Source organism: Zea mays, chromosome 3 (genome assembly GCF_902167145.1).
Source record: "Zea mays cultivar B73 chromosome 3, Zm-B73-REFERENCE-NAM-5.0, whole genome shotgun sequence".
In the NCBI taxonomy this organism is placed as follows: domain Eukaryota; kingdom Viridiplantae; phylum Streptophyta; class Magnoliopsida; order Poales; family Poaceae; genus Zea; species Zea mays.
The window spans coordinates 28,452,875-28,479,829 of NC_050098.1; the positions used below are offsets into that span (position 1 = coordinate 28,452,875).

The 26,955-nt window shown below is 45.9% G+C and overlaps 5 protein-coding genes across 6 annotated transcripts; 1 reads left to right on the plus strand and 4 right to left on the minus strand.

Annotated features, from left to right (window-relative positions):
* Positions 1-2,441: 2,441 nt before the first annotated feature.
* Positions 2,442-3,745, plus strand: LOC100276506 (uncharacterized). Its single transcript, NM_001152480.2, has one exon. It carries the CDS (start codon positions 2,494-2,496, stop codon positions 3,628-3,630), a length of 1,137 nt encoding a protein of 378 aa, NP_001145952.2. The 5' UTR covers positions 2,442-2,493; the 3' UTR covers positions 3,631-3,745.
* Positions 3,746-6,658: 2,913 nt separating this feature from the next.
* On the minus strand, positions 6,659-7,660 carry LOC100384424 (extensin-like protein). Its single transcript, NM_001176961.2, is given in 1 exon segment — positions 6,659-7,660. A coding segment is annotated over 1 exon segment (474 nt). The 5' UTR covers positions 7,607-7,660; the 3' UTR covers positions 6,659-7,132.
* A 4,073-nt stretch (positions 7,661-11,733) lies between these two features.
* On the minus strand, positions 11,734-15,626 carry LOC103649891 (glutathione S-transferase T2-like). The gene is made up of 3 exons (XM_008675577.4): positions 15,131-15,626; positions 12,602-13,319; positions 11,734-12,502 (listed from the first exon to the last, which is right to left on the minus strand). Exons 2-3 carry the CDS (start codon positions 13,316-13,318, stop codon positions 11,918-11,920), a joined length of 1,302 nt encoding a protein of 433 aa, XP_008673799.1. The 5' UTR covers position 13,319; positions 15,131-15,626; the 3' UTR covers positions 11,734-11,917.
* A 4,641-nt stretch (positions 15,627-20,267) lies between these two features.
* LOC103649892 (leucine-rich repeat extensin-like protein 3) lies at positions 20,268-21,622 on the minus strand. Its single transcript, XM_020550143.3, has one exon. The coding sequence runs from the start codon at positions 21,190-21,192 to the stop codon at positions 20,674-20,676; it is 519 nt and encodes a 172-aa protein (XP_020405732.1). The 5' UTR covers positions 21,193-21,622; the 3' UTR covers positions 20,268-20,673.
* Positions 21,623-21,939: 317 nt separating this feature from the next.
* LOC103649893 (uncharacterized) lies at positions 21,940-24,368 on the minus strand. Of its 2 annotated transcripts, XR_002267970.3 has the most exons (3): positions 23,998-24,368; positions 23,224-23,895; positions 21,940-22,228 (listed from the first exon to the last, which is right to left on the minus strand). XR_002267970.3 is itself a non-coding variant. In XM_008675579.4 (2 exons), the coding sequence occupies exon 2, from the start codon at positions 23,595-23,597 to the stop codon at positions 23,292-23,294; it is 306 nt and encodes a 101-aa protein (XP_008673801.1). In that variant the 5' UTR covers positions 23,598-23,895; positions 23,998-24,356; the 3' UTR covers positions 22,861-23,291. The 2 variants fall into 2 exon arrangements, 1 of the variants encoding a protein (XP_008673801.1); XM_008675579.4 differs by lacking the exon at positions 21,940-22,228 and having other exon boundaries at positions 22,861-23,895; positions 23,998-24,356.
* Between the last annotated feature and the right edge of the window lie 2,587 nt (positions 24,369-26,955).

Here is a 26,955-nt window from a genome sequence, read left to right on the forward strand (position 1 = left end):
TTGGAGCTAAGTTTGAGCAAGAATGAGAAAATGAGTTGGATTTATCGAAAACATATGCAACTATGGTTTAGGCTAGTTGGATAAACTCTAGTTAGTGCTCAAGAAGATAGCCAAACTCAGTCAAGGAAGAAAAGCCCAAAAGTACTTAAGTCCAGCTTGTCTGCGACGCACTAGACCGGTTACGTAGAGAACATAATTCTGGGCAATCGTGGCTTGGCGCACCGGACTACTTACAGAGAGAAGTCAGTTCCCTAGACAAAGAGGTTCTTGACGCACCAACCAATCTGGTGTGCACCGGACCTGTCAGCACTCAACGGTAAGCTTTAGGTTCCAACGGTTACATGACATGGTGGCACATTTGGCAGGGCCCAGTGTTGCATCGGACCGGTTTTGGTGCCCCCTAGTACCTGATAGCTTGGTCAGAATGGTCTGTAGAACAACAATGTGGCAGAAGGTCTGATGTGCACCAGACCTATAATGTAGAAGATCTGGTGTACCCGAGTTTAGAGCAAATTTTGGTATTTGATGTCAATGGCTATCTAAATAGTTGGAGGCTATAAATACACCTCCAACCAATCCATTCAATACATAAGAGCTAAGCAATACCTCTAATACATAAGTGCAACACTCCCAAGTGTTCAAAGCCTCCTAAGTGCCACAAAAGAGAGAATCAAGCAATAGAACTAGTTCCTTTATGTGAATTCTGGTAGTGCCTTGAGACAGTGCTAGAAGAAAGAGTGTGTGCTGCGTTCTTGTGGTCATTGAGCTTGGAGTTTCGATTCCCATCGATTGTAAAAGGTTAACAAGAACATCCAAGATTGTGGAGCGCCTTGTGGAGACTTCGATCTCTCCATTGAGTTGAGGAAAGAGAGATGGCCCAAGTTTGATCTTTAGAATCACTTGAGAGGGTTGAAATAGACCTGATCTTTTGAAAACCTTAATTGAGACGTAGGTATCGTTTGAAAACCGAACTCCAGTAAACAAATTGTCGCATCTTTATGTTTGATTGATTGCAAATTGTTTTCTTCCTTCCTCTTAAGTTCTCTTGCATTATTCTTCATTACAATCACTTGTGTTTCTCTTAAGTTTATTCCGCACATTGACAAAAGCAACACATTGCAATAAGAACTTATCTCCCTACTCCGATTGAATTATACCTTGCTTTAACCAACTAATTAGGATCAAGTTTTGTATTATGTGTCAAATTTCATGTTTCGTTTATTTACCTCCCTCTAGGTGAATATCAATATATCACATGTACGATATGATGTAAAGTCACCAACAATATATTGAGACAGAAAATTCATCAATAATTAAAAGTTTATTACACAACTGGATTCATATTAGAATATGTTTATACGAGTATTGTGTGAGAATATGCATGCACAAATGAGAGAAGGCAAGTTGTGGAGCCTTTTTATATAAACTACAAATGCTTAGATCTCTTCAAGTTATTAGCCCATGCAATAGCACAGGTTGTGGGACTAGTGTAAAAATAAAAAAAATATAAAGATAATATAGGACTTACTAAAATTCAAGGATGACATCGGGGTGGGGCACACGATTTTTGGACCCGGTAGGGGTGGGGTTGATTTTTCCTCTGCGAGTCTGCATGTTTGAGGACCTGAACTATAACGGTGTCTGGAGCGGGATTTTTTATCCCACCCACGGGTGCTCCACGGGCCTAAAAAACAACCCACACGGAGCCCAACCCACATAAAGGCCTAGGTATATAAGATATTTCCCGCCATCCCTCCACGGGTGATATTTCAAATCCAAATTTTTTGAATTCACACAAACAAAAATAATGCTCTAGAATGCAGTGCACAATATAATTTTATATATTTCCCATTTATTTAATTAAGAAAATAATTTAAATGTATAGTCCACATAAAAAGCACTGATTCAGATAAATCTTTTGGAGATCTTTATTTAATTCTCAAACTAGGAGATGTTGGGCGTTACAACGTGGGCTGCAGCGGTCTCTTTCTGCGCCATCACATTTTCCTCTTGGACCAATGGGCAAGTGGGATATGGGCCAGTATGTATGCACCATAATTAGCCAATGGCGCGCATCTTGTTATGAATTCTATAGTTTTATTTTTATTTTGGTCCCTGCAAAAGTTTTGAATATTGATACTCTTCTATACTCTGCAAATTTAGTTAAACTTTAGAAAATTTGAATAGTAAATAAAGCTGTCGCATCCTCTTCTAGGTTCTGTTGGAACCACACGGACTGGATTGGACTGTGAGGGTACAGCCTCATCAGCTGCGAAAGTGGGCAAGAAGCGCACAACAGCACAACACGGTAACCGCAAAACTGGAGGCCCATATAAGACGCACGGCCCGTCACGTCAACCAGCAGAGGCCCACCCCGACGTCCCCTAATCCCCGGGACCCCTCCCCATTCCTCTCCTCTTCTCTCCCTCGCCCCTCCCTCCCCAAAACCCTAACCCATCGTCGACCGGTCCCCGCTCTCGTGGCGCCGGCAAGATGACCCTCCTCGCAGCCATCACCAACCCCGCCGCCGACTCCCGCTCCGGCTCCAGCGAGAGGGCTCACCCTATCGTGCTCACGCCGGGTGTCACGCCGCCGCCGCCGCCATCCTCCACGCTCCCCACCCCAATACCGTCTTCCACCTGGTCGCTCTCCCCAGCCGACCCCACCCTCGCCACCGCCGCTTCCTACCTCGCGGCCTCGCTTGCCTCCTGCTCCTCCCTCCCGCAGCTCCGCGCCCTTCTCACCACCTTTATCACCACTCTGTCACGATCCCTCGCACTCCCAACCCCGCCGGCGGCCCTCCCCGCCGCCATCCGCGCTGTCGCCCCTTACTTCCCCGCCGCAATCGCCTCCCTTGTGGCCTCCAAGGCGGTAAGCCTCGCCGGGCACGACATCCTCCTTGCTCTCGCGGAATCCCGCCTCCTCCCGCACCCGCCACCGGAACTCATCTCGTCGCTCTGCGACAACGACTGGGTCGACCTTGTCTGCGTCTTGCTCCGCCAGGCCGCCGACATACGTTCCTCCGAGATCCTCGCCGCGCTCCGTTGCTTCCTCTCGCCGGCCTCCGATAAGGCTTACGACGCCATGATGGACGTCAAGTGCCGATGGAAGGACGCCGCGGTGCTTGCTGTCAACAGGTGTCGGGAGAAGAGCGCCGTGAAGAGGAAGAAAGTTGACGCTGCGGCGAGGCTCGCGGCGCTGCTGCTCATGATGGGGCACGATGGGTTCACCTCCCCAGAGGTGTGTCTGCATTACCTATTTGCATCAGGGAATGTGGATTCCGTGGTGCTTGGAGCGGCTCTGGCTGAACTTGATGGCGGGGAGGTAGTCAGGTTGATGAGATATCTCAACAAGTGGATTCGGAAGTACTGGAGCTTCTCGGAAGCGCACACTTGCCCGGAGGCTGTGGAAAACCTCAGATTGGAGCAGTGTGACAGCGTGCCATCGTTTGGAGCAGTGGCTAGGGCGCTAGGAGTGCTGCTGGATAATCATTTTTCACATCTTGTGTTGAATGCTGATGTGAGGGAGGACTTGAGGGCTGCGGACTTGATGGTGAGGGAGCTCGCTGCCGAAGCAGAGTCTTCTGGGCCAATCCTAGACTTGCTGCATAGGTTTCAACTGGATAAGTGAGAGGTTGATCTTATTCTGTCGAAACTATTTACTTTTTTGTACTTCCAAAGCCGATGCATGGAAACTTTTAACTGTTTTATTGCATTGCAGTGATGAGATACGTGTTGCAGCATTGAATATTGAAGAACTTTGCAAATTGTGATATGCTTGTTTAGTTGTTGTGAAATTCTAACGTCTATCTATGATCCAACCATCCAGATCCAAACAAGTCTGGTATCAACTAGCCTCTTGGATTTTGTAGGAAATAATGAGTGGCCTTAAATATGAACTGGTCTGAGGCCCAAGCAAAAATCCTGCATTCAGCTGCTATCTCACTATGGCTGTTTTCTTCTAAAGTCCTTCGACATGTAAGTATTTGCTTGTTAATGGTCCCTGCAACTGCTGCCCCCCTTTTGATTAATGCAACTTATGTGATTAAGATTGTCTGCTTCTTGCGCATAAAATTGAATCATCCTTTGACTTAACTGCCTCTGAAATTTGGGATAGCATGAGCACGAGAGTGAAAAAAAAATGGTTCTATGTCTGTTTTGTGAATCATATCACCGATACAATCACTATTGAAGACCTGCCAACCAGAGCTGTTAACACAGAAAAAAGATGACATAAATAAATAAGCGTTTTCATTAAGCTAAGGTCGTCTGAAACTCACAGTTCACGCGGTTCACTGTATATTAAAAGTAGTGGCAAAAAATATTTGTAAGTTGCTCCTTGTCAGGTATTGATAGATTTTTTCTGTACTTCAACCTGGATAGCTTCATGCTTGTTCGGTTAATGTACCTTCGTTAGGTAACTTTACCTGTATCTTGTGTTCTAAAATACGGATGCTCATTGTTTTGGTCCATATTTACATGTTGAAGGCATGTTCCTTCCTCCTGAGGTTTAAACAGTTCTGCCAAGGATTGGCAAGTGATTGGGATATGATCAACAGACTAAGGAAGCATGGATTCCCAAAAAAAAGATAACCAACCAAATGGGCCTGATTTTCTAGTAGCTATAGAGCTAAAGTGTGAAACTTTGGCAAGAGAGATGGGTCTCAGATATCCCATGCCACTAGGAGTACCATTTGCAGGAGCAGTCGAGCGGTCCAAATTCCTATCGGATGCTCTTCTACTTTCTTTTATTGGGCCTTCGTATGAAGGGGTAATATTCGAACTAACAAAAGATTGGTTATGTACAACAGCATTATTTCAAGAAGCATTATTAATATTATTATTATTCAACTGGTTGCAGAAGTGCGTTGAGTTTTCTACACACTTAATATTACCAGAAATAGTTTGAAACATGTTTCGAGAATAGCGTATTTGAACAGGCACAGACCATAGTCCCATGCATGAGCTAGTTCGTCAGCAACATTCATTTTTACCTTGAAATGTTGCTCTGGTGTTTAGAAACAAAACAAAACAAAAAAGAAAAAGAACGGTAGATGCTTGAGACTATTGCATGGTTAACCTTTTTTTTAGTATTTGGATGTGCAGAAAGAATCCTCTCATTTTGGCGTGTAATAAAGGCGTATTCCTTGGGACAACCTAGCAGCTTTCGAGGAATTCTTTGGGAAATTTCCTTTCTTTGCCTACCCCGTGTACCCGCGCGCATTTCTGGTAACCGTGGCCTTGTCTTTGCCTACTGCTCTGTTCATATGTACTACAGGACAGATAGAGCGTTTGTCGTCTGGTGCCATCGACCGGCATCGTGAACGGGACGCAAGAACAGAAAGAGGAGTAGAGAGTCCGTGCCATGCCGGAGAGCGGAGAACGTGCCAGATTTTCGCGGTCGGCGTTTTTTCGTCAGAGTCCGCGCGCAGTGCTGCCGGAGAAAACGCGTCGACGCGTGTGTCGGTGCCCTAGCTTATGGTTCCACTTGCAGCCACCATTGTCCATTCTCCGTGCCGTGCCGTGCCGTGCGGCTCCAGGAACCAGAGTCAGCAGGAGGAAGAAGAATACAATGTGTGTATTTGGAAGACCCGCACCCACCACGCGCACAGAACAGTGCAGTGCAGTCGGGGAAGGGATTCCAATCATGCCATGCCATGGCACCACTGCTGCACCTACCAAGACGTCGCCGGGTTTTTGCCGTGTGGGCAGCAGCTGGCACGCTCTCGCGAATCGCCGGGGAGTCCTTTTGGGCGCCACGCCATGCCAACCTAACATTACATTACACGAGGAGATGGATGGATCGATCGATCCAGGCCTCTCTTTCTTTTCCTCCTGTAAAAAGTAGAGTAGACTTTATTCCTTGTTTCTTTTCTCTCCCGCGCGCTTTCCCTCCGCTTTGCTCGCCCGTGGCCGTGGCTCCCTTTCTTCTTGCTTCCCTCGATCGCCACCGTCCACCGGTGCTGACTGCTGTGGGCTGCGGTCAGGTCAGTGGTAGTGGAAGAGTTCGCGCGGCGGCAGGGAAGCTTCGCGGCGACGGCACTGCTGCATGCCTCTCTGCGCGCCGCTAACGGATCGGAATCGCGTGCCAAGGAACCTCCGAAGGCAAGCGACCGATCGATCGAGCAACTTTAGCTTCACGGCTTTTGTACCAGTCGTCCGTAGCATCTGGTCGGAACTGGACTGATGGTGCCGTCCAACGCGGACCGTGTACATGGTTGCGTTCAACATGTGCATACTGCGTAGCAGCTGCAATCAAGCAAGCAATCAAGCCCCCCGGCCCCACTCTGGGTCGTCGTCATCTGATCTTCATGTTCCCCAAACCATGCATGCATGCATGGAAGGATCGACGTACGAACGCCACCAAACGCTGTTGATAAACCAGGGCCAGGCCTGCTTGCGATGGCCACGACGCGGTGAGCCGCTGACAGATCCCGACATGGAAACGACGCCTAGCTCCACCGCGCGCCTTCGTTAGTTCGTCACCAAATCCGTCCATGGCATGTACAGTACCAGCAGCGTGCAGGATTATATTATTGAAGATACAGCGCCGTAACTTTTGCAATTTCTTCGCTGATACGACTTATTGTACAGTGTTGTACCACCATTAGCTAGTATCGAACGAATAAAGCGTATTTTGACAGGGTATCGAGCATTTTAAACAAGAAATAAAGCGTTAATGTTGTTTATACACAAATTAAAAGTTGACAGGAAGAACTAGTACTTCAGATGTAACACAAAACAAAAAACGGACAGGGGGGCACCGTCGCACCGAGACAAAAGGCAAATATTCTTGTAGTCACTAGCCACGTCCATGCACATATACATGATGCTCTCTGTCTCTCTCTCATGAAGAACTAGCGATGCTGCGATGGTAGTTGCTCCACTACTCAAAAGCTCAGTGGTAATCAAGAAACTAGCTATAGTAGTATGTAGATGATATATATATATATATATATATATATATATATATATATATATATATATATATATATATATTCATGAATATAATCCTGCTGAATAAATTATAACAAAAGAGGGGGAGGGAGAAATAACCTCTGCAGCTCTGCTGCATCAGGGCGGAGAGAATATCGAACGAAGAAGCAAAACGAACAGGTGCTGCGGCTAAGCGCCTAAGCCACGATCAGCTGGCCAGCGGCTAGCACGGCGGCCAAGCCAAGAACACTAGAACCGGTCCCCCTCGCCGCCGCAGACGGCGGCGGCGGCGGCGTCTTGTAGTACCAGGGGTACCACGGCAGGATGGGGTTGGGCGGCGGCGGCGCCGGGTAGCCGTACCCCGCCCCGCCTCCCGCTGGAGGATTCAAGTAGGGAATGTAGCCCCCCGACGGCGGCGGCGGCGGCGGGTAGCTCCAGGAGGACGAAGGCGGAGTGTTGTAGGAGGACGATGGCGGCGGCGGCGGGCAGTTGGCGGTGACGACGGCGGGCGCCGCGGGCGGAGGCAGGCACGGGTAAGGGCAGTCGGCTGGGTACGTGCTGCCGTCTGCGGCGGAAGCAGTGTGTGCCTGGAGGAGTAGGAGCAGCAGCAGCAGCGCCGAGAAGAGCATGGCCTCGAAGAGGAAGAGCCTGCCGCCGTGCGCCGTGGCCATGGCGAGAGCCGAGGGACCGGCCGCGCGGAGAGGGATGGCAGAGCTGTAGGCTGCTGGTGATCTGGTGATGAGATGGCGTGGGTGCGTGTGCGTGTGAAATATAAGTGAGGACTCGTCGACTAGCTCGGCTGATCAGCTCTCCTCAGCAGCTGAAGGTGACGGTGGTCGGTGGCGCTGCAGAGCGTGTGGAGCGGAATAAAACGGCCGCTTTGATTGCGATTAGCGAGTGTGGGTTCCTTGGAAAAAAATTTGGTGCAGCACTGCTGCAAACCAGACTGGTTTGCAGCCCCTCACAAATAGGAGGATAGACCCCACCTGCAGGTCCAGCAGATAACGTTTTAGTTGTATTATTATTGCTGCGGGTGGGGTCTATCCTCCTTTTTGTGAGGGGCTGCAAACCACTCTGGTTTGCAGCAGTGCTGCACCAAATTTTTTTCCGGGTTCCTTATATTTAGCGGGCCGCCGGCAGGGTCTCCTTTGGATGGCGAGTTGGTAATCGCCTCATGCCCCTTTGCTATTTATTGGAAAAAAACAGTTTATTTCAGAAGCCGGTAAGAAAACAACTTTTGTTTATTGACTTTATTCTAAAAAGCATATGAATTAATTAATAAGCTGTTGCATAAGACTAGCTACTATTTGATTTCGAGCAAAACATGTTGACATCTTCATTTGATTTCGAGCAAAACATGTTGACCTTCCATAAAGGCACATAATTATCTCGTATTGCTGGAACTTGGATGCCATATTTATTGCAAAATAGTGTGTCCCTTCGAAGGAATGGAATCCATCCAACACATATATATCTCGATCCTTGGAATTTTACACTTTGCCACACTAACGAGTGACATTGCATTAAGAATATTTTTGGTCCCTTCCAAACTCTCACACAGATCATTAGTGTATCCGAGAATCACAAGCATCAAACGAGCACTGAAATAAAGTTAAATGACCCATGGACTCCATCCATGCTAGCTATGTAATTTTGGCCATTTACTTCTTTGTGATGTATCCTCTCCCAGAGCTATGAGTACATCACGGATTGCAAAGTACATCACAATCATGTTGACCACATTTTTGTAATGAAAGCACCAACGAGCTTCACCAGGCCTAGGCAAACCCCATCCCTCGATTTAACCCGCTTCTAAATTCTAGTACACCACTTTCAAGTGATTTGATGACATTATCAAATTGGTGATGGCAAAGCATACCATGCCGCTTATAAGAAACTCCAAAAATATTCAGCAAGAATGATAATTGATATAAAAAAACACACACACACAGCCACCATTTCCCTTTGCAACAAAAACAAGGACTAGTTGGAATTGATGTGCAGAACAATGAATGTAATAAGCAGAAGGTGACTCTAACGATCAAAGTTTTCAACCCTTTAAATGTCTCATTTCATGTTGCTAGCCCCATCACAGCCTTGACTAGCGATTTAAGTAATAGTCAGCCCATGACTAAACAAGTAAAGATCGAATTGCTTCCCTTAAATGATATAGTGACATATCATCTACATGAACAACTCTAAGAAAACGCTCACACATGCCCTTCCTGAACTATCAACATAGCACAGGAAAAGTGCTAGTTGTTCCTTATGAGAGACATCACTAGACTCATGAGCTAGAATTGTATAGTACTCTTCCCCACCAGTTTTGAATGTTATGTTTTATAGTTTCCATATAGCACAACATTGTATACTACCCTTTTGCATGTCTGGACTAGTCAATGTGCAATTAGTTGGAGCATGCTTGAAAACATACTTGTCCACCTCCCGCATTATTTGTTGCAAGGCACTTCAAAGTTCAATGAAATTCCCTCTATCACAAGATTCTTTACTTTTTCTTCATGCATGCCCATGGAATGACAATCTTTGCTTCAAAAGAAACTTGAAGCATCAAATGAATTATGTACTGCATGCACATCAGAGGTAAATTAAAGAACATACGCGGATCCTCCAAAATATCCCTTGTTGCGTTTGATCTTTTCTTTTCTTTCTGTTTCGTTGCGCGTACTAGTGTAGATGCAGTATTAGACTGTCTTCAGCGGTTCCCCCTAAATTTCTCCCCTATATCCCACTCACGTGTCACGTCAGCGTTCTCTCTCCCCCTATATCTCCACGCTCTACAGCGGTTCCCCCTATATCAATCCTCTATACCCCACCACAACAATATTATATACTTTCATCATCAACTAACTCAACTACCATCCAATATTAATTTTATTTTTATTTCTTCTTTGCACAGTACACGGGCGTAACTTGGTCCACAATTAATTAGCAAACTTCATAATTAGTATATTAATACGTTAGTATAAATACGGTCGAATTTTATGTTTTTTAAAAAATAGAAATTCGCATTCTTCTCGTACACGACACGAGTGGCTTCCACCACACGACTGGCTTCTACGGCAAGCCACGACCCTCTGGCTTCCTTCACACACCGAAGCCATCTATAAATAAGGTACCCCTGCGGGCATGCTCCACTCAACTACACACTCGTCTCTTCTGTATCATCCGCCATTCCATCAAAAGTACGTAGTACGTAGTCTTAGTTCAGCTCGTCATAGACTCATTGAGAAGCCTAGTGTTGTCTTTGTCATCCGATGATTCGGACGATGAGATCGATAACTTGTTGCTTTGGCAACATGTTGACCACCTTGTACTCGGAGACACGAGCACGCGTCGTAGGCGCTCCTCATTGCCTCGCCGTGTTATCCATAGGGACCACGCTGCTGGAGAAAATCTCATCAAGCACCACTACTTCGGACCTAATCTAGTGTATCCATCACATGTTTTTCGTCGAAGGTACATTTCCTAAGTAATGTTTTTACTTTGATTTGGAGCTTCGTTTTCTTATTTTTTGCTTTGTTTTCGTTTTTAGGTTTCGGATGCATCGTCCTTTGTTTCTATGTATCCTTCGTGCCGTTCAGCGAGAAGACGATTACTTCACAGTACGATGTGATGCAACTGGTTTAGCAGGGCTTGGTCCATTGCAAAAAGTTTGTGCTGCTTTGCGTATCCTTGCATACGGGTTACCAAGCGATGCGGTCGATGAGTACATACAGATTGGACAGACTACGGCTAGGGACTGTCTTATCTGTTTCTGTCGCGCAATCATCTCTTCCTTTAGCGAACGATACCTCTGTATCCCTAACCACGACGACATTGCTCGCATACTTAGTGTAAACGCGGACAGGGGGTTTCCGGGTATGCTAGGCCCATCGATTGTATGCATTGGGAATGGCGCAACTGTCCTACTGCATGGCGCGGACAGTTTTGTGGGCGCAATTCGAGGCCAACAATGATACTAGAGGCAGTCGCTGGGTATGACCTGTGGATTTGGCATGCCTTCTTTGGAATGCCTGGTACTAACAATGATCTCAACGTGCTTCATCGATCACCAGTGTTTGATCCGTTACGTAATGGGACGATGCCACCAGTGCACTTCACTATTAATGGTACCACGTACAATTTCGGATACTACTTAGCAGATGGCATATATCCAAATTGGCCTACCTTTGTAAAAGCAATTCGTCACGCTTTTGAGGAAAAAAAGGTTCACTTCATAGCCAAGCAGGAGAGTTGTCGAAAGGACATAGAGCGAGCATTTGGAGTTTTGCAGGCGAGGTGGGCAGTTCTACGTGGCCCTGCTTATGGTTGGGATCGTAATCACCTCGCAGAGATGATGACTGCTTGCATTATTATGCACAACATGATTGTCGAGGACGAAGGAGATGGTGCAGCAAATGTGGACTTCATTGGCCCCACTGGTCCCCCAGAAGTTTGTAATAATATTCCTGAGGTCCGCAATGAGTGGCTAAACAATCATATCCGCTCTGAATTACCCAACGATCCCGAGCAGGACATCACATCTCAGACCACATACTTGTCTTTGCAGCATAACCTGATAGAACACCTTTGGGCACGTCGAGGGTCGATGGGTTGAAGGCCTTCATCCATATTATGTGGTTCAACAATGTTGTTATATTTGATTTATGAACTAAGTCATTAGTTCAAGCAATGCAAGTCATGTATCTTGGTCGTCAGTGAAGAAGTCATGGTAACTGTTATGTGTAATGCATCTGCTACAAATAATTTGCATATGTTGCCAAACGTCAAGTCATGTATGAAAAAAACGTTATTATGAATATCAATATTATGAAAATAAACAATGTTCAAAAACCAAGCTCATGTTCTCAAACTAATAAGGAAATGTTCAAACTACTCGAAATCACACAAGTCCAAACACACAGGACCACGGTACGCCGATACAAAGGTGAGCAACACCTTCTCAAATAAATTAGTACTCTTCAGACAGGATTGTTGATGAAATACTCGATTAAACCTTTTCTCCTCGCGATGTATACAGCTCTCAACTCTTCTGGTAAAGCATCCATATCCATAGCATAAAGTTTCTTCAGCTCTTCGTCCTTTTGCTTCCTGTCTTCCATCATCAATTTTTTTTCCTGCACTTCTATTTCCTTGGATTGAACCTCCAACTTCTTGAGTTCAACTTCTTTCATGAACTCAATGTTCTGTTGTTTTAGCTCTGATTTTTCTTCACTTTGCTTCAATCTTGCTATTTGAATGTCATGGAGTCTTGACAGGTAGTCAGTAGACTGGGATGAACTGGACATTGCCTTCTTCCTTGATGCTTTGGTCGAGTCACGTCCTAATGGTCTCTTACCTTTTGAACCACCTTCGTCATATTCGACATCATTAATAGAACCTGTAGGTGTAAGACTACGAACAGGCTCCGTCCCCGCATTGCCTCTCCAGGGGCTTCCATGAACCATGGCATCCCATTTTGGTTCGTTTTTTAGCCGCGTCCAGCAATGCATGAAATGAAAAGGCTTTTTCTGTGACGTTGCATATAGAGTTGCAGCTTTCGAAGTCTACAGAAGATTTATAACCAGTTGTCAGTGTTCGAAAAAATAGTAAGTACACATAAACCATGACCATACATTGATTATTACAAATGAATGTTATTGTACCTTGTCGTTATCTGTGAGGCCACTCTGGTTTTCCCTTAGGACTCTAGCGTAGAATCCAACAAATTTGCCTGTTTCAGCTCTTATTTTGTCCCACCTGCTGCTCAGGGCCCTATTCAGTCTCATTGGAAACTCACCTCTAAGTTCATTGTACCTTTTCTCAATTCTAGTCCATAACCCCTCCTTCCTCTGGCCTGTGCTAATGACTGGGTCACTACTAATCTCTAGCCATGTTTTGCAAAGCAACAGGTCTTCATCAGGTTTGAAGTTCTGTTCCTTTGTCCTTCTAAATGTGATAGGTGTGTCTGAAGGTTTGGTAGGGCTATTAACTTCCTGGACACTGTGTTCTGCTTCAGATTCAAAATTGATAGGGTCAGTCTGGTTGGGAACATGGGTAGAAACCTGTGGACATGGAATGGGTGGTACAAACTGGGGTTGACAGAATGATGTTTGTGGTGGAGGACCCCCAGGATTCATCATACCAAAAAATGGGTTACATGGACTACGAAAGGTATATGTAGATGGGTCATTAGCTCCCTGGGACCAGGTAGGATTGCTCATATGGGATGTAGGACTAGTAAATGTAGAAGGATGGGTTGGGTCTAAACCTTGGCCCTGCCACATCTGAGGATCCCACATGGGTGGGGGGAAAGACTGGTTACCTGAATTGGGGCTGGCACCAGTAGGTCGAAAAGGTGTGTTTGTGTTGTTGTCAGCCATTCTGTAATGAAATACATGAATACATTAATTTGGACAACATAACAGACTTGTACTATAAAGTATAAACTTTAATGCATTGCACATAAGGTTCATAGAAAAGGAACACAATGATGAAGCATTGCACATAAAGGTTCATACGAAAGCAACATAAGGATTAAGCATTCCACATAAGGTTCATAGAGAAGGAACTTAAGGATGAACCATTCCACATAAGGTTCATACAAAATAAACATAAGGTTCGAGCATTCGTACATCGGTTACCCATGCATCACAGACATAAGACAAAAGTTCTTATTTGATTTCGATGCATTACTACCACTAAGACCATAGTCTACGTACCACAATTACAAGTTCCAAATGCTATACCTAGTGGACCTGTCCGAGTCGTACGAGTCATTGTCACTGGCCTCATACAATTCTGGTGAGGAAGGGGGGTGAAAGTAATTTGTCTAGGCACTGGCTTCACAGGCTCCGCAAGGTTAATTTGTTCCTCCATCCTCTCCTTGTCTGGGTCAGACCTTGCTTTGCTCTCAAGTGCATCCTGCTCCATCAGGTCTACCTCCTTTCGAATTGCAAGTAGAGCATTCAGAAGGTAATGCTCGTCACCCAAATGACGGAAAGCCTCTTCTAGAAAGCTTCTAATATTGAAAGCACCAGTTTCCACTGAGGATGCAAGATTGAGGACCAAGTGTTGCAGCACTTTGGCATCATGGCTGCTCATCTTGATTCGTATCCTCAACCAGTACCTCCTTGGCTAGACAAGGTGCATACATGAAAAAATTAGGGGCAAAGTCTTGTTCCTAATTGGTGAAATTAAAGTGTTCATGGCAGTTAGGAAACATCTGTGGGTTGCAATATAATAAACTAATATTTCAATTTAATAAACTAATGTGGTGATGGCAGTTAGCAAACAACTGTTGGTTGAAATATTATGCACTGCTAAAGTATTTCTACACATGTATCGTGCCTTTGGTACGTCTGTTGGTTGCATATAATAAGCTAAAGTTGCACAGAATACATGAAAGCACAGACAGAAAACATGGAGACAGACTTATGCAATTGATAAAAAACAATGTACTATAGCGAAAAAGGATTTAGAACCTCAATTAGTTGAAGATGACGTCAAATAATCAAATAATTTTATCAAGCTGCATAATAAGTAAAGGTTTCGTTAGTTGCATGCAATGGTTGGTCATGTAAGGAAAGACTACTCGAAATTGAAGGGTCACTGAGTCCAATTCTTAGACAGAGGAACTAAGTCCAATTTAAAGTATTCGATATGGAAGGAACAAGGGGTTGTGTTGGGGAATTCAACGGTACTGGTACTGAGTTCTTCGAATAGGAACATTAACATGCATTTCTCTACCAGCAACATTGAGCAAACAACATACAATCCACATGACTGGAAATCAATTCACATGCGAGAAAATGGTGGGTACACAAACTTCAGTAGACGAGGATGAGGAATATGCAAATGACACAAAAGTCTGAATGTTGTTTCCTTTGTACCATACTAAAAGTAGCATCGATTTTTTACTTCATTAGCACGGATCAGTTAGCAAAACGTGATTGAGGATAGGTTCAGATCTATGTGTACCACAATATCAAACTTTGTTCTTGTACATAAACAATAGGCGCATCGGATATCGGACATAACCGCAACCCTAACTAGTCAAAGTAGGCGATGAACACATAAATCGTAGCGCTGAAAGAAGTAAAGTACATCTAAACCCTAATGGTAATCCAAGGTACGGTTTTTAAGGAACCCGGATCAATCCGAGGTGTACACCTTGGAGATGCGACGAAGCGTACCTTGGACCTTGAAGCTCCAATGACGCAGATCTGCTGAGCGTAGATCTGTTGGCGAATGGATGACCTCCCTTCGACCTCCACCCCGCAGCTGACGTGCCGACGGACAGAGACGAGCGGCGCCGGCGTCTTCGCACGGATCGGCTGGGTCGCCGGTCCGCGAAGCTTGACGGCGGATTCGCGTGGACGACCCCCACTGGTGCTCGCCGGCCGGACGAAGACAAACGATTCGCGGGCGATGACGGATCGACGCGTACCTTCTCCGGCGGCGGTTCGGTCGCCCGCGGGTCGCCTGGAGCTCCTTCCTCGGAGTATTCCGAGCGCGCGCGTGTGTGGGAAGGAAGCGGCTGCGGGGAAGGTCTCAGCCGTAGCGTCCCTATCCATTTAGCGGGAGAGAGAAGAAATTAGAAGAGGAGAGGAGGAGGAAGAGGAAGGCGGTGAAGGGGATAGAGGGGCACTATAGCCCCTATCCCAGCTACATTAATAGGGGAGGGGGCGCAAGGGGGCTTGCGTTGAAGAGAGTCTTATGTGTTCGGAGTGTTCCGGCTCTAGGCTGCACAGAGCACGTGCCCCCGGAAACAAAACGCTTGTTTGTTCCGTGTAGGAGTAGGTGGGCGTGGGTGCATGCTGCAGCTGTAGACCTGGTAGCTACTAGGCTAGGTACGCCGAACACGAACGCCAGCGCGGGCGCGGCACTCATGCGAAACGCCGCGCCGACCGCCTGACGGCTGATTGCTCAGCATTCAGCAGGTAGCACAAACATCCAAAGCTGCGTCCATGAAAATCGAATCCATAATATATATACTCCTCCTACATCGCACTACGGGCCAGCACATACAAAAAAAATACGTGCAAATGTTGGGGTAACGTAATCGGAGGAGCAAGATGCCCCACGCAACTCCACCCGCCAGGGCCAGGGCCAGGCCAGCAAGAATGCAAAGCAAAACTAGGCGACAAGAGGACAGGGGCCTGCACTGCCGGGCTGCTCACGGTCTCACCCAGTTGGGGCTGTTGCTGTGGCAGTGCCTGGCACAAGAATGAGAAGCTTCCACGCAATCAGCAGCCATTCGGTGCCCGTCCTTGCTTGCCGGGCCGCTCCCAAACGCGCCACGAACCGACCTGCTACCTTCGTTTTTTTATTCCTTTTTTAATTAATATATTTAGTGGCACAACAGGTAAGGTTCCATTTTATTGCTAGCCGTTACTAGAGATAAACCTTTAATATCGATTTTTGGCAAGAACTGTCACGTGTCACTAAAGATGGGCCTTTAATATCAGTTCTATAGCAAAGAAACTGTACGTACCAACGAATTTTTATTTTCCGCACATACAAATTGTTGTTGATGGATAGTACATTAATTAATATGTGCACGTATAAACGGTCAAGTTCTTTCCATTACGACATGTGACACGAAAGTTCCTTGTTTTTTTTTTATCTTAGTTCCTTCTTTGACCCTACTTTTGTTTGTCTCGGTTCTACTTTTTTCTGCGCAGTTCCTTCTTCGTCTCTAGCAAGGATAAATATGCTCTTAGCGTCAACTAACCTTTAACGCACCAAATAAAAAAATGTTTTAAACTAATGGTTTGTTGATAGTTGAATGTATTTTCTTATTTCCTGTCTAAGGGCCAGTTCATGATTAAGTTCTTCACCGTTCTAAATGATACACCCAGCCCAGGTGGGGTTGGCCGAGGCCCAATAAATTAGAGTTGTCCGGAGCCTAACAATTCATTAAGCATACCCAACTCAGAGAAAGGCTCAATCGCCCCAAAAGACTAGTCCAATGGAGGAAGGGTGGTTCTCCCTTTTAAAGTGGCTTCCTCCCCCAAGTTAAGCGAGGTGGGATAATTCTGAGGCTCACACGGTCGCCGTTCAACTACAATTGAGCCAACTGGGTCAATTGCGTCTTTGCCAATGGGTAATAGTGGAGGATGCCCTCATCACTAAAGATATCATTGTTAGCACGAATCCTGTGGAAATGTATACAATAGGAAAAAAATAGAGTTTAAAATAAACCATGTAAACATTATGGACTACAAACAAAAAAGGGAAAAACATGGACAAACGTCATTTTGCGAGTATGTACAAAACTCAAAATCTATAATGAAGATATATAACAAGAGTTTCCAATGTTCTAGGGCTCGGACTCAAGACACTCAGTGGTGGTGGTGGTCATGAAAAAGAAAGGCTCGAGAAGGCTGGATTTATACGAAGAAATATTAGTATACGTTCTAATTAAGAACTAGTGCTAAAGATTTTTGGATGGAAAGGTGAAAGTTCTGGATGAGAATTGGAATATCTTTAGCACTGATTCTAGCGAAACATCGACACTAAACACTTCGCTTTTAGAATCGGTTATTTATAAGAATCGATACTACAATATCGTGTTTGGGCCTCCACCCCGGTACGATGAGCTGGCACGAGCACGACACGATTAGGTGTTGTGCATGATTAGGACGGTTTAGACCAACTGGTGGTCTGCAGATGTGATTGTGATATGTACTTGTGATTTGTGATTTGTTATGGTTTTAAGCATAATAAATTCACTTTATAATGGTATACATGTTCAAGTTTTAAAATTGTACATACAACTTTAAAGATCTTCTATGTTTTTTGAGCTCTCAAAGTGAAATAGTGCATGGACTGACACGAGCACTATTAGGTGTTAGTGTCGTATAGTGTCGACACGACACGACTAGGCACTATAGTATAGTGCCCGGGCCGATAACTAGTCACTAGTGTCAGCACGGTATGACACGATTAATAATAATGACTAACAATGTTGTGTCTAATAGTGCTAGTGCCAATGACAGGCTAGGCGGCCCGTTTGGCTATCTATAGTGTCTGATGTGGTTTTGCGAGTAGTAAAAGGCTAGAAGCATTGAGGAAGAAGTGTCTGTTGCATACGCATGGATGGAGGAATAGAACAGACGAAATGTTATTTCTCCATAGCGAGTGGCATTGGTGGATAATTAAACTCGAACTTTATGATTATATCTGAATTTTTTGGCTGCTCCACCAAAACGGTAGACTTGACCCCAACTCTATATTTTTTTAGGACCACATTAGCTGAAGTTTAAAGTGTTTGGCAACTACATTGTGGAGCGGAGCCATAAAATTTGGAGTGAAGCAATCTCAAACACCCCCTAATATCACTATACATGCTGTCATACTTTGCTGTCATACTTGGCTGTTGGCTTAGGCTTGACTACATTGCTGTCAGGTGTTATATACTAGATCCGTGCTGTATGATATTATCACTGCCAGCCAGTTTTCTAAAGTTTTAATCCTTGTTACATTGGATATTTAAATATCAAATATTAAATATAGTCTATTTATAAAACTTATTACGTAGATGAAGGCTAACCGACAAGGCAAATTTATGAAGTCTAATTAATCCAAAATTCACATATATGATGCTACATTAAATATTTGCTAATAATAGATTAATTAAGTTTAATAAATTGGTCTTGCCATTTAGTCTTTATTTAGGTAATTAAACTATATATAATACTTGTAATTGTTATTCGAACATCTGATTTGACACATACTAAACTTTAGTCAGGAAAACAAAACACACATTAATAATAGCATAATGAATTAATGATTGATGGATTGCTAGAGACACGCATGCATGCAGTGTTGTAAACAGTGATTGTAAACAGTACAGTATAAAACAGTGTTTTCCACGGTTATATACACGGTCTTTTGGACACAACCTGACTAGGAGCACCCTCAATCTCTATATCGTCAACACAGATTTAACATAGATTTTAGTCAAACAATACTCTCTAACAGTTTTTTCTTATTTAAATATCTAAACATTGTTATTATGTACTTTGAATTTTTCATTAGCCGAATATATATAAAGAACGAGATTGATCCCCCACAAGATATAAGAAGCTGTGTTGCAGGGCGAAACGTTAGGAAGGAGAGATGACAAAAGCAGACAGAGCCTTGACTCAACAGATGTTGGGGGCACCGGGCACGCACGTAGGGCACTGACAGCGGCTAGTTAGGATTAGGCTGGTTAGGTACTTAGGTGGTAACATAAACGCACGGCGCTGACAGCAACGTCGCAACCACCACCACCGATGATGGGTCGTCGGTCGACCGCGACGGCGTCGTCGTCGTCGCACGTCCTGCGTCTCTGCTGGATCGACACGACACGACACGACATCGACACGTCCATGTAAAACGCAGCGCCGCGGATGCATGCCCGTCGCTAGGCTATTTGCCAAGGCTGCGTTCTGATCTGATCGGCTCCGGGCTCCGGCCGGCCACTCATACAGAGAGTGGGAGAGCGACACGCGTCCATGGTCATTTGGAGACCTAGGAACAGTTTACACGTCCACTAGGCACTAGCAGAGCACCAGCAGAAAATCTGTGCTCACTTAGTAGAAGACTACTTTAATGTCTGTAATGTAAATCAAATGCCAATCACCAGAGAATGTTATAGGTACGGTTGGACTACATATTGATACACACTAGCTGTTATGTTATACAGGGAGGAAAATACATTCTTACGAAAAAGATGTAACAATAACAAGCTACATATATGTGTGTTATGAGGTTCTCACAGAATAATTACTTTTTTTTTTGACCAATATAATATGCTCTCTATTTTTTATTTATCACGTTTTAGTTTAAAACACGACAAATATTGAAGAACGAAGGTAGTAGATAGTAACGGGAAAACCGACTAAACCCAAAATAGACAGCAACATCGGCATCAAGGCAGCGTTTTGTGCCTGTAACTGTAGCCGTCAGTTACAGAATTAAACAAAGAAAATAAAACTAATGATGCACCGCTTTTACAATCCAACGGTCAGCATTACTCGTCTCTTGAAGCACATTCACCTATCGATCTTTTTTTTAACCCGCCTATCCTCGCAATAACTAACTTCTGCTACCTTTTATAAGAGCTCTCTCCAGGACGTAAAGTTTATCAAGCCTCAGTTTTCCACTCAAAAGACAGAGAGAGAGGATAGAATCCGATGGGAAAATGAAAAAGAGAGGTGGTGCAAGGTTCTTTTTCGAGCAAAAAGGTTACACAAAGTTTTTCTTTTTCGAGAAAAAACAAGTTTGAACACGGTTACTCAGTGTATTGCGGCGTTAGGGGGATTGAAAATCAAAAGGGGATTGGAGAATAAAACACAGTACATGTTATTTTGAGTTTGATCAGATAAGACGAACATATATATGTTTGAATGTTTCACAGAGTCTGATGATAGGTGGATGAACTTGTGTTCCTACCACGAGAACAGATGTTCCAACGACATAAGTATACGACGAATTCACTAACACAACGAACGACACACGGATGAACTGAGGTGCAAAAAAAAAAAAAAAGAAAGAAAGAAAGAGAGATATCTCACCCAACGTAACCCTTCCTCTGATAATCTTATTATTAACATAACACGGAGGCGGAACTAAACCCGCGCGCCATGCACGCCCTTGACGATCTCCCAGCACGGCGCGTGCGCGGCGCCATGTAGACGCGACACCGATCGGCGCAGGTCGTGATCCCCGGTGGCCTCCGACCGCGTCACAAGTCCAGGCAGGCGCGGGCCAGCGCCGCCGACGCCGCGGCGGCGAGGAAGAGCGCCGCGCGCCACGGCGCGGCGACGCGGGCCGGCGCGGCGTTGGGCCGGAACCCGGGGTCCTGCGGGTAGAGCGTGCCAGGCGGCGAGTTGTACGAGGGCGTGTACCAGCCGGAGCCGGACGGCGGCGTCGGGTTGTACCCGGGCGTGTAGGGCGTGTATCCGGGCGACGGCTCGTAGCCGCCGCCCGACGGCGGCGGCGGGCAGTAGGGCGTGGTCGGGGTCGGGGTCGCCGGCGGGTAGTACTCCGGCGCCGGTGGTGGCGAGTACACGGGCGGCGGCGGCGGCGGGTAGTAGACCGGCGGCGGCGGCGGGCTCGCGTACACGCACGGCTCGCCGCAGGGGTTCCCGCACGGGCTGCCGCACTTCTCGTCGCCGTCGGCGGCTCTGGCGACCGCCGCGGCGACGGCGAGCAGAAGGAGCGTGGCCGTCAGGTGGGCACACGGCCGTGGCCGCCGCGCCATGCTGCTCGATCGAATCAGCCTCTTCTCCTTCTTCGTCGTCCTCCTCGCAGACGGTACGTGGTCTCTCCTTCCTTCCCCCCTCTGTGCACTTCGCGGTCAGTGGATGGGTATAAGCTGTGCCTCTTCTGTTTCTCTTCTTCTATAGCTTGGTTCTCTTCGTGACAGCAATAAGCCGCGGCCTAATAAACCCTGCTCAAGTTGTCTAGCGTACTACCTAATCTGCGGCCGCAAGCAAGCAATGATGACGAGGCAGGTAGCTAGCGCTAATAGCTGCTGCTCTTGTGCGCGGAAAGGTGTGGCGTGATGTAAACGTCTCCATTGCCGTTGCGCTGTGCCGTCCTCGCTACCCTTTCCCCCGTCGCGCGCGCTGCGTCTCCCTCCATCCGGCCATCCCTAGTCCATTTCTTTCTGAAAGCGATCGGGATTTCTTCGCCCTTTCCAGGATTTGTTTTAATCCACCATTTCCGATGGACCACCCTCCCCTCCCCTCCCCCGCTACGGGTCACGAATTCCATCGCGAACGGCCGCATTTAGAATCGCTATAGATGGATGCACGGCCGCCTTCCTCGTGTATATATGTGATTAACCTAAAGTCCTAAACTAGACGCTCTTGGTAGTAATTCATTCAATCTTTTTCATGCACGGCCGCCCTGCTGGCTGCTGCATCTTTCGTTCCTTTTGTCCTTTCGATCTTTGTTTTACCTTGTGACGATGGTGATGGGATCCGGCGAGCTGCTGCTCTTCTGATAATTCAGACTCCAGTTTTATTCTTGATTGCAAAAGTAAAAAAAAAGTTCTGCAGTATAAGATCATGTGGTTTAGGAATTCGATCTACCAGTTAAGACCTTCTCTTAGCTGCAAAAGTAAGCGTTAAACCGTCGGATGGAGAGAAGAAAGACTAATGACTATACCTCAATTTTGAGGCCTTGTTCGGTTTCTCCATCGTCAACCAAGCGGAATAGGATGTCGTCAACAAAGCGGAATAGGATGTACGGTTTACCGAGACTTCTTTGTCGAGAGTCACACTCTGCAAAAACTTCGCCAAGTATTTTCCAGTTAGCCACTTGACAAAGCAGTTGTGTCCGATAGTGAGAGAAATTGAGGTGTATTAAATCTCTAACAAGTCAAAATCTTCTTTAGGGTCCATTCGCTTATTTAGGCCCTTCGTTTATTTTGAATTGAGGCTGTAAATAATTCTAGATAATCAATGTTAATACAATAAAGGCTAGAAATTATTCTAGATAATCAATGTTAATACAGTAAACATGTCATTTTTATATGGAACAGTTCTAAAGAAACTGCTCTAGAGTAAATGAACAAGCCCTAGATTGGACCTTGGAACCGTTTCCAATTTAGGTCTTGTTGGTTTATTCCAATTCCATGTAAATTGAAGTGTATTAGAATGGATTGAGATAGATTTTTTGACTTGCTGTGGATTTAAACTGACTCAATACCACTCAATCCACACGGTGAAACGAAGAAGCCCTTACCAAGCGGGGACATGGGATGACATCTGCTGGCTAAAAACATAAAAACCGTAGATAAATGACAAGAAGTGCCTGTATTTATGTTAGTCCTGTTCATCCTCATTCCAGTTTGAGACTGTACTCCACGCCCCAACGGCATAACTAGGGAGATAAATAAACTTCTGAGGAGACGAAGATGACGTCCTTGGTTACCACATAACAATCAGATCTGTTTTGCATGTCCATTGCTCAGTGATTACCACACAACCAACATTGATGGTGTCAATGGAATTTCAGAGCATGGTGTTAAGTCTGAAGGAAAGCTACTGGGATTTCAGAACCTTCAACGCCAGTGACACTAGTTTTACTATTATCCAAGCTAAAGCCTGAATTACGTGAATGAAGCTAGCTACGGGTTATACACGAAGATATTCCTTCGCCTGTGAAGAAACAAAGCAGAGCTACGTTCTCAAAAACAGAGCTGCTGCAGGGGAAAGCTAGTAGATTTTTTTTCTTTTCTTTTCCACAGAGCTGTATGAAACAAAGGCCTGTCGTTGGAGCAAACCTTAATTTTCTGAACTGGGCAGCTACGGATAGATATGCATCCAGTCCAGGGCAGCAACCGCGAGCGAGTCACTGCAAAAACACCAAGAGAACAGAGAACACAGCGAGCAGCGGCAGCCGTGGCACCGCGCAAGCGTCCGACGTCAAGAACCCCGGATCCTGCGGGAACACCGCCACCGACGACGGCGGCGGCGGCGACCAGGGGAACGGCCCCGTGGAGACCCCGGCCGGCCGCGTCGGGCAGAAGGGGAACGCCGACGGCGGGAACGTCGTGCCGTCGTCGTCCGCGACGCAGGCGGCCGGCCACAGCAGCAGCACCGCCGTCGTCGCCGCCGCCGCGGCCAGCAGGATCGTTCGCCGCAGAGCTGGCGGCATCTTTTTCGCTTCGCTCGTCGATGCTTTTTCGTTAGACGGTGGTAAGTGGCGATGAGGCTGTACTGTGTGTGCCAGTGCCAGCCACAGGCGTAGCGTGGAGATGAAGATGACGTCCTTGGATCCGGCGTATCAATGGCTAAATAGTCTGGACACGCGAAAGCCGACGGGGACACGTTTGTGTCCGTCCGATGCCGATCCGAGGGCCGTCGGTGGCGCCGGTGCCGCTCCCCCGGCCTCCGATCCGATCCCACCTCCCATCCCTGAGAGGCTGAGACCGAGTGACGGCTGTTGATGAAACCTGTGTGAGAACGAATATGCTCACAATCAGGAAGCTTTAGATGAATGATGATCTGAGATGAGATGGAGTGTCGGTGCCCCGTCTCGTTGCAACGGCACAAACCTGCCTGCCGGCGAAAAAGGGAATGAAGAATGCCTGGGTCCTTGGACAATGTTAACTGACAGCGACGGTCACGATTGGCATCATATTCATGGACTCGAGTGCTGAACAACAGGGTCAGAACTCACGTTAGCGAGCTTAATGGCCTCTAAAGCAGATATCCCCTGTAATCTCCATTTGATGGAGGTACAGAGCTCATGTAGTCTCCATCTGAGAGACCTCCTTTCCTGGATGGCTAGTAGATCGCTTCAGAACCACGGGACTGACAGGTCAGCATTGTTCAGCTGCTCTGATGAAGCAGCTGGGTCGTGTAGTAAAGTCGGTCGGTGGCATGGCAATTGCAGGTAGAGCGGCAGTGGCTTTTGCTTGACTACTCGTCTGCAGCTCCGGTCGTCTCGAACTCGAAGTGGAGTCCCCTTTTTTCTTTAATTTCTATAAATTCTAATCATGCGTCCATGATACTAAAACAAAGCTAGCGAAAAGCGGCAGATCAGCCCTGCAGGAACCTACCGTGAGAGAGAACTGGTTGGTTGTGATGAGCAAGCACCACGTACTGGAGAAAATTTGCAGGAGCTTTTGGAGCATTCGCGAGAGGGTACAAGGGAAAGCAGGCCTTGGTCCTTGGATGCGGACTGGCCAGACCCACCAGCAGCAGCACTCGTGGATGGCGTGCAATCAGTGCAGACCGGTGTGGTCTGCAGGGGTACATGGCCTCAGGTTAGGGCATCTAATGGCCTCTCGAACAGAATGAAATGAATACACGGAGGGCGAGAGGAGGAGGAGAGAGGATGGGAGAGGAAATTAGTTTATTTTTACTTTAATTTCCTCCAACCCCGAAGGAGATTTGAGTTTCTAAACTAGTATGGAGAGTACTTTGTACTCATGGGGAATGAAATGAATACAACATCAGGGTCGGGCTGGGAAGGCCAAGTGGGCAACAACCTCTTCCTCGTGTGTTCCACTAGCAAGTAGCAGCAAGCAGCCAAGCATATCTGGCGATCCTCCACGCCCTTACCCTATCCTTCCAATGCAGGATAGATCATGGGGCATGTATGATGTGTGGGTGGCGGAGGGTGGCCCTTATCTTTGCAGTTTGCATGCACACAAGCGATTTTCCGTTTGGATATTGAATTCCATTCTAATAGATTAATTAAACTAATATGGTTTTATATGAAATATATTTATATATCATTATTAGTAATATGTGAAATATATTTATGTGCTACATTTTACTGTATAGAAGTGAGCCAAAGAACGTCTCATATATTACAGAATAGAAACACATTCTGTGATACATAAAATCACTTCCCATAATTTTATCTAAGCTTTGGAAAGTGGTGGAACGTCAACTTCAAACTAAATAAACTACTTTATTAAATAAATTTCAATTCCTCTAAAATGAATAGATCCAAACGGTCCTTTAGTTTTTTTGCCCAAGTCAAAATAAGCAATGTAGTGCTGTTGTTTCAATATGGAGTAATAAATGGTGCTACAAACGCATACATTACGCATCTTTATAAGGTTGTCTTCAGCAATGTCCTCTAAATTTCATCCTCTAAAGAAATATTTTTTGTACTTTACGGACCACTCAAAAAGATTTTGTCCTCTATATTTTGACTATCTTCAGCAGCGTCTTTTGTATCTCACCCTCTATATTAAATAATCAATTAAATCACTATTTCAACGTCACCTCCACGTGGGTCCCGTCTGTCCAGAGCCTACGACCTCGTTACACTTCGCCTCGCTGTCCTGCGGCTTCCAGGGATAGAGGAGCCGCCAAATATAGCAGCTGAGAGAGGTGCCCTAAATTTTAGGGTTTGGTTTAGCATGTGCTATTGGAGGGGTAACGAACACCACCGTCTGCTAAATATAGCGGATAAGAGATTCTACCAAAGCATGTTTGAGAGAGTCTATGTCTGTGAGTATCCTTTAGGCCATATAGTGCTTTTCGGTTACTATCCTTTCGTTTCTTTTTTCCTTTTGGACCATACAGGTGGAGTGTCACGACATGTATACACATGAAAAATGTGGGTCTTTTTCCCCTTCCTCTCCGAATCAAATGCATGTCTAGTCATATGCCAATGCAAGAACATGGAAGAGGAGTTGTAACAGTAGAACTTGGAGAGATAGGGTGGATGTGTGTGTGTGCATACAACACACATAAAAACTGAAGATTTTCTATCACACCACACGTCGTGCTTGGTAAAAATAGGAAGCTTTGCTTGACTGAAGCTTCGAGTGGCTTTTCACCCGTTCTGTCTTGAATATCTTCTGTGTGGTGCATGTATGTTCCTCTTCCTTCCTGTCCAGTGGAGTCCCGTAGCACATTTCTCAAGCAGACGTTTGGCGCCCGTTGCGATGTCGTGTTGTAGAAAAGATGTGTCATCACTGCCACTACATCGCTAGCAGTCGAACAGGAAGAAAAGGCGGGAGCTCAGGTCAAGTGCCTTCGCTGACGGTCCATAGGCAGAGGAAACCATTGTGCGCTTTTTAGGCCTAGAGTGGTTGTAATGGGTGGCCCAAGTGGCCGACATGGTGTATGAACCACAAAGCATGAGAGAACCTTATTGGTAAAGCTTAGCTCGTCAAGCTTCATTAAGGACGAGACACCTAGACCACCTGTTCTTTAGCCCTGAGGGGCAACTTAGAATATATCTGCATAGGACGTAAACCCATCGTGCTCCTCCGCCATCACCACACATGGTCGTTTGTTCCTTGATGTTGAGATTTACCCTACGAGTTTTGCAACGAGGAATATGTTCTATACCACCCATCCTTAACTTTGATTATGCCTTATGACATGAGCAATTGCTCGTTGTTGTTCTCAGTCTGCTGCTACGAGACCTCACCACCGTGAGCTATCACCTTGTCACTCATCATTACCAATTCCTCATCTTAGGGTTTGCCATCACACATTTAAGATTTCTAGTAGATCCAGATTCTCCGGTGAAGCGCCACCGT